At 39.2% G+C, this 15,835-nt stretch overlaps 1 protein-coding gene across 2 annotated transcripts; it reads right to left on the reverse strand.

The window, feature by feature from the left end:
* Positions 1 to 1,589: 1,589 nt before the first annotated feature.
* LOC120554208 (gastrula zinc finger protein XlCGF57.1-like) lies at positions 1,590 to 14,307 on the reverse strand. 2 transcript variants are annotated; one of them, XM_039792943.1, is made up of 3 exons: positions 14,073 to 14,307; positions 11,245 to 11,398; positions 1,590 to 4,586 (listed from the first exon to the last, which is right to left on the reverse strand). In XM_039792943.1, the coding sequence occupies exons 2-3, from the start codon at positions 11,294 to 11,296 to the stop codon at positions 2,395 to 2,397; spliced, it is 2,244 nt and encodes a 747-aa protein (XP_039648877.1). In that variant the 5' UTR covers positions 11,297 to 11,398; positions 14,073 to 14,307; the 3' UTR covers positions 1,590 to 2,394. The 2 variants fall into 2 exon arrangements, with proteins under 2 accessions (XP_039648877.1, XP_039648878.1); XM_039792944.1 differs by lacking the exons at positions 11,245 to 11,398; positions 14,073 to 14,307 and adding an exon at positions 10,211 to 10,255.
* Positions 14,308 to 15,835: the final 1,528 nt, after the last annotated feature.

The raw sequence follows: 15,835 nt of genomic DNA on the forward strand, positions 1-15,835 counted from the left end.
GACTAGGCCCTATCAATTTTGTCTGTGAAGCTTTCACAAACAACCACCAGGTGTTTGCCAGTTCCACAATAGTAAACGCAATATATGAAAGTATATAATATATATATAAAAGAAAATATATTTTTTGGTTAAACTTTTGGTAACATTTGGTGAATTATTTAGCCCCCTTTCCTGTTTGTTAGCATGTTTAGAGTGGTATGCATACCTGTTGTTTTACCGTTTAATGTAATACCATAGTCTTCATCCTAGCAGCAAAAGTGAGCTCACTACAACCTCTCATATACATCCAAGTGAAATCGTGTTTCAAATTAACCTAACAGAAATTATTAAATACGTTAAGTTTGACAGCACTAAATGGCACGATCATTTTCGTAATCATGATGCACACACATGTTGAGCTGACTATGCAATTTGCTAAGATAGGGATAAAGGCAGCCTAAAATGTTTCCTGCTCCTGGGATTTACCAGTATTGCTGATGTGAAATTAACTCCGCAAATTTCAAGAACAAACATACCTCGTCTAATGATGTACCGACTCTTCTTCTTCAGTTTTATTTTTACACGTAGCATATAGGCCTAAGTGATTGTATTTCGCCCCCGCTGTTGGCTGTTAATATCGCTTTAATAGACTTTTTTGTGCCGACGGCCGTTGGTTGGACGGCCTTTCTGGACTTTTCCAGAACGCACAGATTGTCAGTCCGTCCCTGGTGTCTTCCTGCGCGATGTTGTGCAGAACCCCACAGGCTAAAACAATGTTGCAGACCGGCGCATAGAGGTCTTCTAAAAGAGCCAGATCTGCCATTGCTGATAAGTGATCAACTGATGACATCTCCTTCTCCTGTTAAACTGAGTATATGCTGCACCGCAAGTCCACACTGACTCCAAAACTTGCGTACACGAGTTCAGACCAGACGTGAGATTTCTTCACAGCCTACGCTCACATTCAAATTGATAAATGCCGAGCTTTGCGTAGGAATCTGTTTTAGGTCGTACACACGTTTCATAAATGAGGGCCACTATGTTAGCACACACAACTATATATGCAAGATGCAATACAAAATAAGGCTAGCACCGTAAGAATTTAAGTATGTACAGTGGTGCTTATAAGTTTATGAACCCATGCTAAAGTTGACTAAAAAGAGGAATAAAAAAAATCATCTTTTGTAAATTGATCTTAATGCCTTGATTTAAAAAGATTTGGAAAAATCCAACCTTTAAGAACACCAATTGTCTTTGTTAATGAATAATGTATCGTCAAATAAATAAATGTTCTTCCTTAAAATACAGGGGGTACAAATTTACACACCCCTATGTTAAATTCCTATAGAGACAGGCAGATTTTTATTTTTAAAGGCCAGTTATTTCATGGATCCAGGATACTATGCATCCTGATAAAGTTCCCTTGGCCTTTGGAATTAAAATAGCCTCACATAATCACATACCCTTCACCATACCTTCCAAAGGCCAAGGGAACTTAAAATTATATATATAATGCGTTATGTTTAGATTTTTGTTGTGTTTCTGAACATCAATGACATTCAAAACAGTCATAACAAACAGATATACAACACACCGTGCAGTTTGTATAGACATATTTATTGCAAACAGACCTAAGTATGTATGTAACCAAGTGGCGTCTCATTTCATAGAGGTTTTTTCACCCCTACCCCTTACCACTTGGTTTCGAGGGACAAGGGCTAGGCGTAAGACGAAGTGGTAGGGGTAAGGGGAAGGGGTAAGATGAGAAATGAGATTCAGCCTTAGTCCTACGGGGTTTGTTATGGGAAGTGAGGCTCTCTCGCGTGTAGAAAAGTACCGTAAGCGACAGCTGCCGCAGACACAGTGATGCTTTTCCAGGGGTAGTGAACCTACAGTAGTCAGTGTTTTATGTTCGCTAAAAAGACAAAATAAATCACCTGAATGCAACGTTATCACAACGTCTCCTGGCCATTATTCACCGAAGAGTTGCCAGACTGTTGCTACCAGCCAGGCTAAAGCTAATATAATGTTAGTTAGCCTAAAGAAACAAGGGATATGTCACAACTTACGTTATAGTTCTGAGCCGCGACGCTGGAAACGGAACATTAATCTACAACATAAATCTGTCCTTGATATAATGTTATTTACACTGATTTAAGTGTCCATGGATACACACTTGGTGGTGTGTTACATGCAGGCTCTGCATGCAGAGCGAATCAGCAAACACAATCAATCAATTTATGAAACAACTAAAGCCGGCCTGCTAGTCAACCACAAACTTAAATTTAAAGGAAGAAACATGCATACATTTTTAATATCGTTGACTTTAGCCTAGATTGATAGTAGATTAGAACACAATGGTGCCTAAATTCTCAATTCTCTTCTCTCCTTAATGTCCACGCACTGTAAAAGCTCTCATACAGAGTGAGCAGCTAAATGGATTCCCTCCCGCGTGTGAATTTGCATGTGCAGCTTTAAATTTCCTCTCAGTGTAAAAGCTTTTTTACAGACTAAGCAGCTAAATGGATTCCCTTCCCGGGTGTGCATTTGTATGTGTCTCTTTAAATACCCACTCCGCGTAAAAGATTTTTCACAGACCGAGCAGCTATATGGTTTCTTTCCTGTGTGGGTTCTAATGTGAGTTACTAAACTTCCAATCCCTTTAAAAGCTCTCTTACAGATTGAGCAGCTAAATGGTTTCTCTCCTGTGTGGGCTGTCATGTGATATTTTAAGCTTCTACTCATTGTAAAAGCTTTCATACAGACTGAGCAGCTAAATGGTTTCTCTCTTGTGTGGGTTGTCATGTGTAACTTAAGATTGATCTTACGGCCAAATCTTTTTCCGCACTCAGAGCAGCTAAATGGTTTCTCACCAGTACCACATCTGGAATCACTGACAGGGACTTCATCATTACACAGAGAGTTGACACCTGACTGAGGTTCTCTGGCCTCGGTCCAATCCTCACTGTCATCAGTCTCAGAAGAGTCTCCAGTCTTGGGATCAGTATTTGGTTGTATATGTGTATCTTGATATGTGTTCCTGGTTGTTTCTGGTCCTCCACAGTCCTCTCGATCCCCTTCAGTTTCCATCTTACCAACACATTTATGTTTTCTGAGCTGACGCGGCCTGTTGAACATTTTGTCACAATTACCGCAGCTGAAAGGGTTCTCTGCTATGTGGGTTCTCATGTGTCCACTCTCTAATAAAGATTGCTTTTCTTTGTGGATTGTCATGTGTTTATACAAACTGTAACGCCCTGCAAAAGCTTCTTTACAGACTGAGCAGCTAAATGGTTTCTCTCCTGTGTGGGTTCTCATGTGTTCCTGTAAATTTCCACGCTGTCTAAAAGCTTTCTTACAGAGTGAGCAGTTAAATGGTTTCCCTCTTCTGTGGTTTCTCATGTGTTTGTAAAATTGTCCCCTGGCTGTAAAAGCCTTCTTACAGATGGAGCAGCTAACTGTTGTATTAGTTCTTGTGTGGGTTCTCATGTGTAACTTCAGATGTATCTTGCGGTCACATCTTTTCCCACACTCCGAGCAGCTAAATGGTTTCTCACCAGTACGACATCTGGAATCACTGACAGGGACTTCATTGTTATTCAGAGAGTTTAAACCTGACTGAGGTTCTCTGGTCTCCTTCGAATTGTTACTGTTATCAGTCTCAGGTTCAGAAAAGTGTTGCGTCTTGTCATCAGCATCTGGTTGTAAACGTGAATCTGGATATGTGTTCCTGGCTGGTTCTGGTCCTCCACAGTTCTTTCCATCACCTTCTGTTTCCATCTGACCAACACATTTATGTTTTCTGAGCTGACGAGGCCTGCTGAAGATTTTATCACAAATACTGCAGCTGAAAGGGTTATCTCCTTTGTGGGTTATCATGTGATTGTGTAAATGTCCACTCTCTAATGAAGCTTTATTTCCTTTGTGGATTATCATGTGTTTATTTAAACTTCCACTCTCTGTAAAAGCTTTTTTACAGACTGAGCAGCTAAATGGTTTCTGTCCTGTGTGGGTTTCCATGTGTTGCTGTAAATGTCCACGGTGTTTAAAAGCTTTCTTACAGACTGAGCAGTTCAATTGTTTCCCTCTTCTGTGGGTTCTCATGTGTGTCTTCAGATGTCCCTTGCGTTCAAATCTTTTCTCACACTCCGAGCAGCTAAATGGTTTCTCACCAGCACTACATCTGGAATCACTGACAGGGTCTTCAATATTATTCAGAGAGTTCATACCTGAATGAGGTACTCTGGTCTTGTCATTAGTATCTGGTTGTAAATATGTATATGTATGCGTGTTTCCATCTTGTTCTGATCCTCCACAGTCCTCTCCATCAGCTTCTGTTTTCATCTCTTCAGTTTGTCTTTGATGAAGCTGTAAGAACTGAGGTTTCTCTTTATTATCTTCACTCTTTACATGGAGAAGAGTGAATGGGAACTTGGTGATATCTGCCTCCTCCAGCCCTTGATACTGCTCTCCATCCTGACTGATCCAGAGGTCCTCCTTTTCTTCTTTAATGTGTGGGGGCTTTGTGTCCTCCTGGTCCAGACTGGGGCTCCACTCATGTGGATGTTCTTCACCAACAGTCACTTTGTGGACATCTGAAGGTAAAGCTGAAACACAAACAGCCATTAATGTGAATCTTAAAAATACTTTACTAAATTGACTCCAATAAGGACACCGGTTTGTAATTACCTTATCTGCTTTACCTCCGATCCGCAAAGTCCATCATTTAATACTAAGCCCTTGCCTCGTTGCTGACTTTTAAGATAAGAGCTAGTATACTTCCATTCTCAAAATTCATGCCTCCACTCTGCTCTCCAACCAGTCTGTCTGAGAAATGTACTATGTTGGAAGATAGGAAAACTCTGCTGCACCAGATCAGAAAGGATGAGGCCCTGCTCAATTGCATGGTAGCCACGGCAAATGCTTAGGCTAATGTTCTGCTGCTTGACAAATTGTCTGCCGGAAGAAAGTGAGGCAGTACATTTTCTGACTGATAACCGCATCTTCTGACCCATTCAACTGGGAAATAGTTTCTCGAATTTTGGAAGAGCAGGAAGCAGGTCTGTATCTCCTTCCGTTTCACTTCTGCATAGCTGGTCATGCCCCAATCGCCGTGCTGGACCAGGCAGAGCTCAGAGAGCCAACAGACCGTTCCCCAGCTCGAATGCTGAATGAGGCAGCCAGAATGCTTCTTACAAGAACTAAGAAAAGAGATCATATTTCTCCTGTATTAGCTTCTCTGCATTGGCTTCCTGTAAAATCCAGGATTGAATTTAAAATCCTTCTCCTGACCTACAAAGCTCTAAATGGTCAAGCACCTTCATATCTAGAAGAGCTCCTAATACCTTATTGTCCCACTAGAGCACTGCGCTCCCAGAATGCAGAGTTACTTGTGGTACCTAGAGTCTCTAAAAGTAGAATGGGAGCCAGAGCCTTCAGTTATCAGGCTCCTCTCCTATGGAACCAGCTCCTAATCTGGGTTCGGGGGGCAGAAACTGTCACTGCATTTAAGAATGAACTTAAAACTCTCCTATTTGATAAAGCTTATAGTTAGGGAGTGAGGAGTTGCAGCATCCGCCTAACCAGGCCCACATACTTCTGTTCATAGTCGTTAGATTAATAATATAACAAAAGTAGAGGGAGGCAGGCCAGCACAGCCCGATCCGGCAGGGGAGCCTGATCAGGCAACCTCTCCTTTTGACCTGCCTCTCTTAGTTACTGAAATATTAGAAAGAGATCCGCTGTTGTCTACTCTTTTTCAGGAGCCAAAGTCATTGTCTTTTTTAACGTCTTCCTAGTCTGCTTAACAAATACCAATCTGTGCAGAAAGTGGTTACCCATGTGGGGATGTTAAGCTTTCTCCAATCCTATGAAAACCATGTCCCTCTCCGGTCCAATCCCACCCCTTGGAAGAGGATCTTGACGTTTAAGCCACACTATTGGCGTACCTTATCCAAAAGGTGACGTGAAAATCTGCAGACTACTGATTGGTCGGAGAGAATCTTCACTAATCACTGCGTCAACATTGCTAGCGACAGACGGGGGTGTGTGAACAAACCCTCCATTTTTAAATAGTTTAGCCACCGTTGTTTCTTTTGCTGCTTCCAGCTTCTTTTGAAACAAAACTTGTCTTCTGGCTGTGGCAACAGCCACATGTCGAGAATCAAAAACAACACACATTCGATATTCTGGGTGTGTCTAACTCTTGTTATGATTTTACACTATAAAAAATGTAACATAATGTACCTGTATAATATATACATATATATATATATATATATATATATATACACACACACACATACATATCTAATGGAGCCAAGCAAAACCCTTTAGTAATCAAAGCTTTTAGTAAACATGATTACATAAAAAAATATATATTATATGTACTACTGACCGAAAAAAACATTATAAACCTCTAAAAAGGCCCTGTAACAACGCATTATGTAATAAAACGTCAAAATGTAATAAAATGTCATTATGTAATAACACCCACACTATGTAATAAAATGTCGCATTTTGTAATAAATTATAACAATGCAGCGATTCTTACAAAATGCGGGGAATAGAATGGAATAATATGGTGCATTACCTAATGACCAACAAACATGTACATGTCTTTATTCATATTTAATAAAATTGTCTTATTTATTTTATGCATTTTAACATGAATCATGGTGACTCAAAATACATTTTGTAAGTATACATTTTGTTCTGTAAATTTAGTACACACACACACACACACACACACACACACACACGCCATTAAGCAATGGCTGACATGTTAGAAATTAAAGTTTAAATGAATCCCAGGATACATCTTTTGTTATATATCACTGTTATGTGACCCAGATATGCAGGTTCACAGCCTACAAAGTAAACTACGCCTCTTAATCATCAAAAAACATTAAATTTTTTGCTTGAATGAAAATAACTGTATTCCCGTCAATAAAAACAAAGCATGAATCATCAACAAAAACCATAGCTTTAGTTTCTCTGGCTTTAGACGGCTACAGCCCAGGATGTTTGGAGTTGCTGTGGCAACAAGTGACAACTGCCGCTAGCATAGCTTTAGCTTAATAGTACAACACGAAAACCACGAGCTGGGCAGCAAAGTTAGCAAACAAGTTGTTCTGTACAGATTAAAAAATAAAAGTGCGACCGATCTCAATAAAAAAAAAAGCTGTTTTAAGTGCGGTCATACAAAATAACCTTGATTATGTAAAATAATTGCGGTTAGATAATTGTTACAGGCCTACTGAAAACGATTTACAACCTAAATGTGGCATAGAATCTTAATCTTAATAAAGAAAATAATTTTATTTGGAAATAATTCTAATAAAACACATTGAATAAAACAAGGTAGGCTGTTGTTTTTAAACATCTTTTAAATGAAATAATATTTTCAATATCTTTTCAGATGAAAGTGTCACATTGAAATTAACGGTAAACATTTCCAAGGCCTTCAGCTGATTGACTGCTCTGGTAATGGGCATCCCATCATTCCGTTTTTCAGTCACGTAATAACACACTCTCCTGTCAATCTCTTGGAAGCTTTGAGGACCACGGAACAATTTTCTCCGGCTGTTTGCATATTTAGATGGTGTATCATCTCCATGACAACGACTTTTAGGCTTTTTCGTAGCTGGATATATCATTTGAATATGAATGTGGATAACGTTAGTGATATTGGAAAGCTTGCTACATTTACACTTCTAGTGATGAATCGGCGAAAAACACGTTTTATTTCTCTGATTAACTGCTTTGTTCTAACGCCGCTGGGCGCTCTCTCTCTTCAGTGTCTCTCTATCTGGCTTGATCATATAACGTTACTGTGCTGTGTCGTTGAGGCCCTGTCTAAAACTCAATTTCCATTTCTAAAAAGCCATATCGACCAGCTGTTTTTAACATAAAAAATGGATTATGGATCATTTCAGTTCTATAGTTTGCAGCTGACTCGACCAGTTTATTTATATATACATATTTATGTATGGTAATAACCACTACAGTGCTCAATTACCTATTTTTGAGGGGGAAGTAAACATGACTTGTCCTCCGGAGGACATCCACCAGACCAGCGGGCACTCATTGGATTGTTGTCGGCCGCGGCAGGCGAGGAAGGAGGGGAGGAAGCAGAGGCAAGGGTGCCGGACGGGCCTGCTAGCCCGGCTAAGGGAACTACCACACCGATGCCCACTGCAAAGACTCCTACTCACCAACGCCAGATCGTTCACACACAAAATGGATATATATGCTACAAATACACACAGGCTGAAAAAAACTCACTCATCCCAGACGGCAGCTAGCAGCTAACAGGGTAGGTGAATTTAAACAATGTCTGAGTTGAAAACGCATCTTGTTGTCATGTAAGGGCCCTGTTTCACAGACATTTTAATTGCATTTTGTGTCTGTTAAGAGGCACAAAGGCATTCTTTATCTTAGGCCCCCATAACTACCGTTTTAGCAAAGTGAGCTCTGGGCATTAGCTGCAGCAGCTCCGTGTTGCTAGCACCGATTCAGCGGATTTTTTTGCTATCGACAGTACTCACATACGTATAGCGATCAAGATTAACGTAAAAATTGCCTGGAGTTCTCCTTAAGTGCACGCCGGACAATTCCTTGGTTAAATAAGTATTCTTGGTTTAAATGTAGTTTGAAATGTAGTAGTAATTCTATGCCACAATTAAGTTGTAAATAACAATCCAGATAGTGTGTTTAATATTATTTCTAACATGTAAGCGTAAGGTGGTTTGAAAAAGAAAAGAAAAACAAATGTTCATCCAAGTTGCAGACAAGCACTTTGTTATAAGGCGTTGAAAGAGTTAAGAATTTTAAATAATGTACTGTTCCATATTGGTCTTTTTCTGTTTTCCATGCAAAACCCTGACAGCTTAATGGCAGATGTGTGCGTGCGTGCGCGTGTGTGTGTGTGTGTGTGTGTGTGCGTGCGTGCGTGTGTGTATTGAACCAAAGAAAGGAAATACTTATCTACAGAACAAATAGTATATTTATAAAATAAATTTTGAGTCACCATGATTCATGTTAAAGTGCATTAAATAAGCATAACAATTTTATAAAATATGAATAAAGACATCCATTTTTGGTGGTCATTAGGTAATTCACCATATTATTCAATTTTCTTAAAAAAAAGGGGCATCCTCATGTAGGTGCACCTGCTGCATGTAGCCTCTCCCCCCCATCCATAGTAGTTTGCATTTTTTTTTTTAGGTAGCTCACTGAACTCCCTAGTGGCTGTAGCCAGTGATATTACCGACAACAAAATATATATATGAAAATATAAATATATATATGAAAATATACTAGTATATCATTTATATGTTCAATACAAAATGGCACATTTGCATGTACCATGTTGCATTTCAGTAAAGATAAGACAGGCAATTAAAATATTTCATGGTGAAATATATTCATTAGCTTTTGATTTTTTTCTTTAAATGCCTTTTAAAGCCAGTAGCAGAGAAAAAGACATCCATTTTGGTTGGTTATTACATAATGTACCATATTATTACATATTCATAAAAAAGTGCAACCCCGCATTTTGTAAGAATCGTCGCATTATGTTATCATTTTTTACAAAATGCGGCAGATTATTACATAATGCGGGTGTTATATAATGAAGTGAAATGTTATAACATTTTGACATTTTATTACATAATGCGTTGTTATTACATAACTAAGGTTATAATCGTTAACGAAAACGAACAAAATAATGAAAACTAGGTGGGAAAAAGTCGTTAACTGAAATAAAAGTAAAAACGAGGCATTACAAAAAAACGATAACTAAAACTGTAATGTCTGTTTGCAAAACTAACTAAAATAAAATTATCGAGTAAATGTCCTTAGTTTTCGTCTTTGTCAATGTCTTTCATAGAGCAAATAACATTCTATCTTTCAGAGTATATTTCCGAACATAGAGATGTTTTATACAGTTTATGACATAGACATATATAGTTTCCGACTGGGAACCAAGAAATTCCAACATTCTATGTCAAATTGAACACAACATAGTCCACGCCCCTCGCCTGGCATCATGGCGGTACTGAAAGTCGGAATAAGGTGACAGTCCTATTTGATTATGACTGTGTCAGATAAAAGCAAGTGCCTTGTGGTGGAAGGTGGTAAAATATGTGGACAATTTATTACAGGGAAAAATCCCACGAATTTCAAAATACATCTGAGAAGCATGCACTAGGAGGCTAACCTAGCTTACCTTAACAAGGCAAAGGAGAACGCAAAGCCCCCTTTCCCCAAAACAGAAGCTAACCCCGGTACAGGGTGTGGATGTATGGGTACAGGGCCAGGCAGCATGACGGAGACCACCGTAGGACAGAGAACACTACAGGAGGGCTTTCACCGGTGACCCGATAGCTGCTGGTTAGTAAACATGCAGGAACACCACAAGCGGGAGGAAGCATGGGTTAATATGTCGATTGATACTGGGATGTCAACACAACTGTGGGAGTCGATTGACTTCAAAAACTTCGCCACTTTACTCGAACCAAAGTTCAACACACCTGTTCATGTATGTCTTCTTTAGTCTATTGGCTATTTAGGTTTTTTCCTGGCACACGTCACTTACACATTTCGCACTTACTGCTGCGTCTAGCGTAGACTGTTTACATGCTTGTGCTCATCATGTGTACATTTTATGCACTGGTGTTATTGTTGAATACATTCTAAAATTGTATGATTGATGTTTTTGTTGAGTTATTATTACACAATACTTTTTCTGAACTTTTTGAATCTTGGCCCTGATAAATAACCCATATTTAAAAAAACGAGTAAAACTAGTAAAAACTAAACCAAGTATGCATTTTCAAAAAGAAAAAAAAAAACAATGAAAAATGAAAAATGCAAAACTATAATAATCTTGGTTGCTACCTGACCAGTCATGCAAAAGAAAGAAAATACTGTGATATACTGTAAAACCGCCAGAATCTTAAAAAAATACTGTAATACAAATTTTTGGCCATATCGCCCAGCACTAGTGACAGTGCTCACTTACTTTTGTCTTCGTAAAGTTTAAAAAAAGGATGGTTCACATCAGAAAAGTTGTTTTTCATTTTTGATATTCTACTATATGCAGATACACTCCGCTACAAAAATCACCCCAGTATTTTGAGAATGATTTGTTATTTCCAAATAGAGCTATTTATGCCATTTTATTAATATGTCAGTATTTTTTCATACAGCAATATCAGCAAAAACATAATCACGCAGCTCTAATAGCAATCATCAGCTTACCTCGATGGTTGAAACAGTGTGAGTATGTGTGGTCACTGTAGATCGAGTCCATGTTAATATGACTTCGGGAACTTTCCTCTGCAAACTGCCAAACTCTCTATGCACGTAAAATCAAACGTCTTCTGAGCACAGTTCTCCTCAAGTTCTCTCCAGTCTGTATTTGAGAAGAAAAAAAACATGCAATTTACAAAAAGGTGAAGAGTGTCAATGTCTTTTCAGTCCAAACGTGAACAATATAAACCTGTCCATCTCTCTGACCCTCTTCACACTGAAACTGAATATTCTATCTTGAATCTATTTCACTAAGCAGGTATTTCTTTCTGAAGCCGTTTCAGTTTCTGCGGTTTTGGGATGCTGATTAATAAACAACAAAACTTTTGCTCAGGTGATCAATGCATTTTCTCAGATGTCATCAGTTATAAGAAGCCATAACTCTGTTGAAATGTCAAAGAACAATATGCATATTGATTGATCTGGTCCTCCCTTTTTGACAAACAGAATGAAGTGTACAGGGCTCGACAGTTTGACCGTTTCACTCGCATTTGCGACTAAAAATAGTTGTATGCAAACTGTAAAATATATTTAAGAGCACCCGTGCAAATAACTTAAAAGGAGAATTCCGGCCAATTTTTACGTTACTCTTGATCACTTATAAATATGCGTGTACTTTAGATTGAAAAAAACACGACCCAAATCAATGCGGTCAACATGGAGTAGCTGTACGAGCTTCAACTGAGCTAAAACGGCATTTGTCGGGGCAAGTTTTACAGTGCTTTTGTGCCTCTTAACAGACACAAAATGCAATTAAAATGTCTGTGCAACATGAAGAGGGCCCTTACGTGACAACAAGATGCATTTTCAACTCAAACATTGTTTAAATTCACCTACCCTGTCTCAATCCTGCCAGTAGGTAGCTTGCCCTGTTAGCTTTTAGCTGTTAGCTGCTAGCTGTTAACTGCTAGCTGCCGTCCGTGATAAGTGTGTTCAGCCAGGCTTCTGTTATAATTATCACGCAGCAGTTCCCTAGGGTATTTGTAGCTCATCCATTTTATGTGTGACTGATCTGGTGTTGGTGAGTAGGAGGCTTGGCAGTGTCGATTTGTGTGGTAGTTCCCTTAGCGCGCTAGCAGGCGCGGCCGGCATACTTGCTTTTCCTGCTACACCAGGACTTCAGCGCCAGACTACAGCTAGCCTTGTCTAGCTATCGCTGTGCAAGCCACAGACATTATTTGGCCCGTTTCCATGTAGATACATAGTCACTGATGTGACCATAACCACTACAGTGTTCAATTAGCCTACCTATTTTTGAGGGGGAATAAACTTCAAGTTTTCGTCGCGAAGGCATGACCTGTCCTCTGGAGGACATAGCCAGACCACCGGGCGCTCACTGAATTGTTTTAGGGAGCGGGAGGCAACGAAGGCGGGGAGAAATCAGAAGCAAGGATGCCCGGCCGGGCTTGCTAGCGCGGCTAAGGGAACTACCACACAAATCGACACTGCCAAGCCTCCTAATTACCAACACCAGATTGATCACACACAAAATGGATGAGCTACTCCTTTAACGTTAGGGTATTGTCACACTTTTTTTCAGATGCGGCAGCCAGTAGCTCCCATGAACTTCGCTATTTAGTTTTAATTAGTTTTCTTTCTGTCCTGGTTACTGGAGCACATTAGCAAGTGTCTCAGAGTTGCAGCTTTCGGTTCGTAATGTTATGTTGCAGCAAGCACTGTCTGCGTGTGGTTTTACAGTAACTACAAATTAAGGCTGGGACAATTCATCGACGTTGTCGGCATCATCGATTACAAAAAGGTTGATTTGAATAGCGTGTGTCAATGCGTCGGAATAGAGGAATAGGGCAGCCCCCGTAAAGGCCCTAACACACCAAGCCAACGGGCGGGGACTAGTGGCAAAGACGGCTGACTGTGGTGTCGCCTCACATTGGCACTCGTCGGCGGTAGTCTTGGCCAAAAAATAGCACCTCTAACATACTGCAGAGACTACCGCCGACGGCCAAGTACCACAATACGTTCTGCGCACGCAGTACAAAAAATGAATAACATTGCTAAGATAGCCACAACAAACAGCGTTTGCTTGAGCAGCGTACATAGCCTACGGTCCTTCTGCTTCACTCCCCGCCAGGAACTGATAGAGTTAAGGCAGCAATAAATTACTCATTCAATTCAATTCAATTTAAAGAGTGTTCATATGATTTTATGGATTATTAGTGTTGTGAAATTAATTAATGCATAGCAACACTAGCTTAATAATTAGGAAACTATGATAATTCCTCAGACTATGAATGTATAAAAACATATTTTTTTAATTTACTAATTCCAGATGCATAACACATTTTGTAATGTGAATCTGAGGTCATATTTTCCCTCTTTATGACTATTACTTTGTTGTAACAACACACTGTAGGCTACAAGCATTCTTTCTGACTATTACTTTATGTAAAGTAAACTCAACATTATCCACTGGGCCACCATGCTGCCCAAGCAACTAACTGTATTATTTACAAAGAAAATATGGCTAAAATTAGGTCTATTCACATAAACATTGTGCCAAAATATGAACAACGTTGCAGTAAGTGGGCTTATTTCCTAGCTAAAACCCCGTTTAGAAAAAATCCAGCACATAGACGTCACCTGAGGATACGTGAAACGTGATTTATCGTCACCTCTCTTTTACATACAGAGGGAACATTACTACGTATGTTCACGTTAGTTTTGAGCGCTGTATCCCACTAACCTGGAAAAAGTTTTGGATCGTAAAGTCAGACATCTGCGGTTGTAACCATAATTAAAATAATAAAGTGCATACACACCTATCCTGTGTAACTTTGTCTCGGGTTTCCAAACAATATCCAACAGTCTGCGCTGACGAAAGTTTTCTTTTCTTTTTCTTTGTTAAACTCTGAATATTTCTTCAGCAGCAGCAGTTACTCGCTCGTTGACAAACTCTCTCAAATACCTTACTGAAGAAGACATTGCTGTTTAATTACACCTGAAAGAATTAGCTGCACTACGACTACAATACGGTCTCCTCCAGCTCACTCAACACGAGCAAGCAACTAACGCTACGGGCGTGTTGTGTTGTTTACTTCCGCTGGGTGTCACACTGTTTAAGTTCCGACAGTGGAAGTGCGTGCGCTTTTTGTTCCGCTTTCAACTGACGGCATTATATTCAAACTTGTGTGTTTAACATCCCACAGACAGTCAGACAGACACGTTTAATGTTCAGAAGACATCAAACAAACATATACTAATTATTGTTTAAGTTCAGTCCAGATCAGGAGTAGTTTCAGAGGCATTCAGCAGCAGAACAAAGAACAGGACAGGCAGGTTTAATAATCCACATAGCAGCAGGGGTTACTGAATCCAGATCCTGGTTCAGATGAGTCTCCTGGGTTTGTGTTGTGTTGTATTTTCAGGATCCGGACACTGAGGACTGTAGGAGTCTTAGCTTTAGTTTAGTTTACTGTATTTGCACCAGAGGAGATATATAAGATATATAAGTACATACACTAGACATACAACATTTATATATATTTCAGTGCACAACAGGAAGGAAGCCTAATGGCTTCTTCAGAGTCCTCACATATTATAAATGAAAAACATACAACGAAAAATTACATAATTACTTCTCAAAAATGAAACAAGCAATACTACAAACACAAAACTATATACATATATAAAAATAAAGCAAGCCAAAGACTAAATCACACAGAAAAACAAACCTAGAGTAAGTCAATAAATACAACCAACAGAAACATCCTGCCATAAGGTTTAGGATAAAATAATAATAATAAAAAAATTTAACTTTGACCTAAATATTTTTAATAAATTCCAAAGCAGTGGACCTCTTTCTCTGATAAAAATGTATGGATTGATGTACGACAATAAGGCAAACAGAAATAATTCTTTGGCCTAGCTGAATGAGAGTGAATATCTCTGGAGAAACTAAAGTTCAAATGTTTCTGGGAGAACTTAAAAGATCCATGTAATTACACATAAATAGCATGTCTGAATAACACATGTCTGACTGTCCTGCTCTAAGACAACATGTACTGGTTTATATTTCCTGCTGTTCTCTGATCTGGATTTGCATTTTGCAGCAAAATGATTTCCTTCCCACACGTCTTACACTTGCACGACAAAACCTGGGCATTTGTTGTTGTTTCTGTCATGTGTTTCATCAGAAAACTTACAGCAGATCCCATGGTCTTTGCTTTTCTGTTTCAGAGCTTAAACGTCCTCTACTGTCTGTCCTTGACAGCTCTGTAGTTCTTCATATTTTAATGCATTTGTCTAATGTCAGATTCTCTTCCCTGAGTAATCTCTCCCTCAGTGCAGAGCTATTTGTGCCACATAATTCCATCTCTTATCAGAGATTCTTTAATGTCTCCAAACTAACCACTGCTGGCCAACACTCTCAAGTCCTTGACATCATTTTCAACGTTTTCCTCTAATCCCTTCAAAAGTTAATTATTTTTGTCTGTTATGGATGATGTTTTTGAAGTCCTTGTTGTGTGGAGGTCAAGGTGTATCATTGTTAGAAACACTACTTTGAGGTAATTAAGTGATAAAC

The sequence above is a fragment of the Perca fluviatilis genome, chromosome 24, assembly GCF_010015445.1.
Source record: "Perca fluviatilis chromosome 24, GENO_Pfluv_1.0, whole genome shotgun sequence".
In the NCBI taxonomy this organism is placed as follows: Eukaryota; Metazoa; Chordata; class Actinopteri; order Perciformes; family Percidae; genus Perca; species Perca fluviatilis.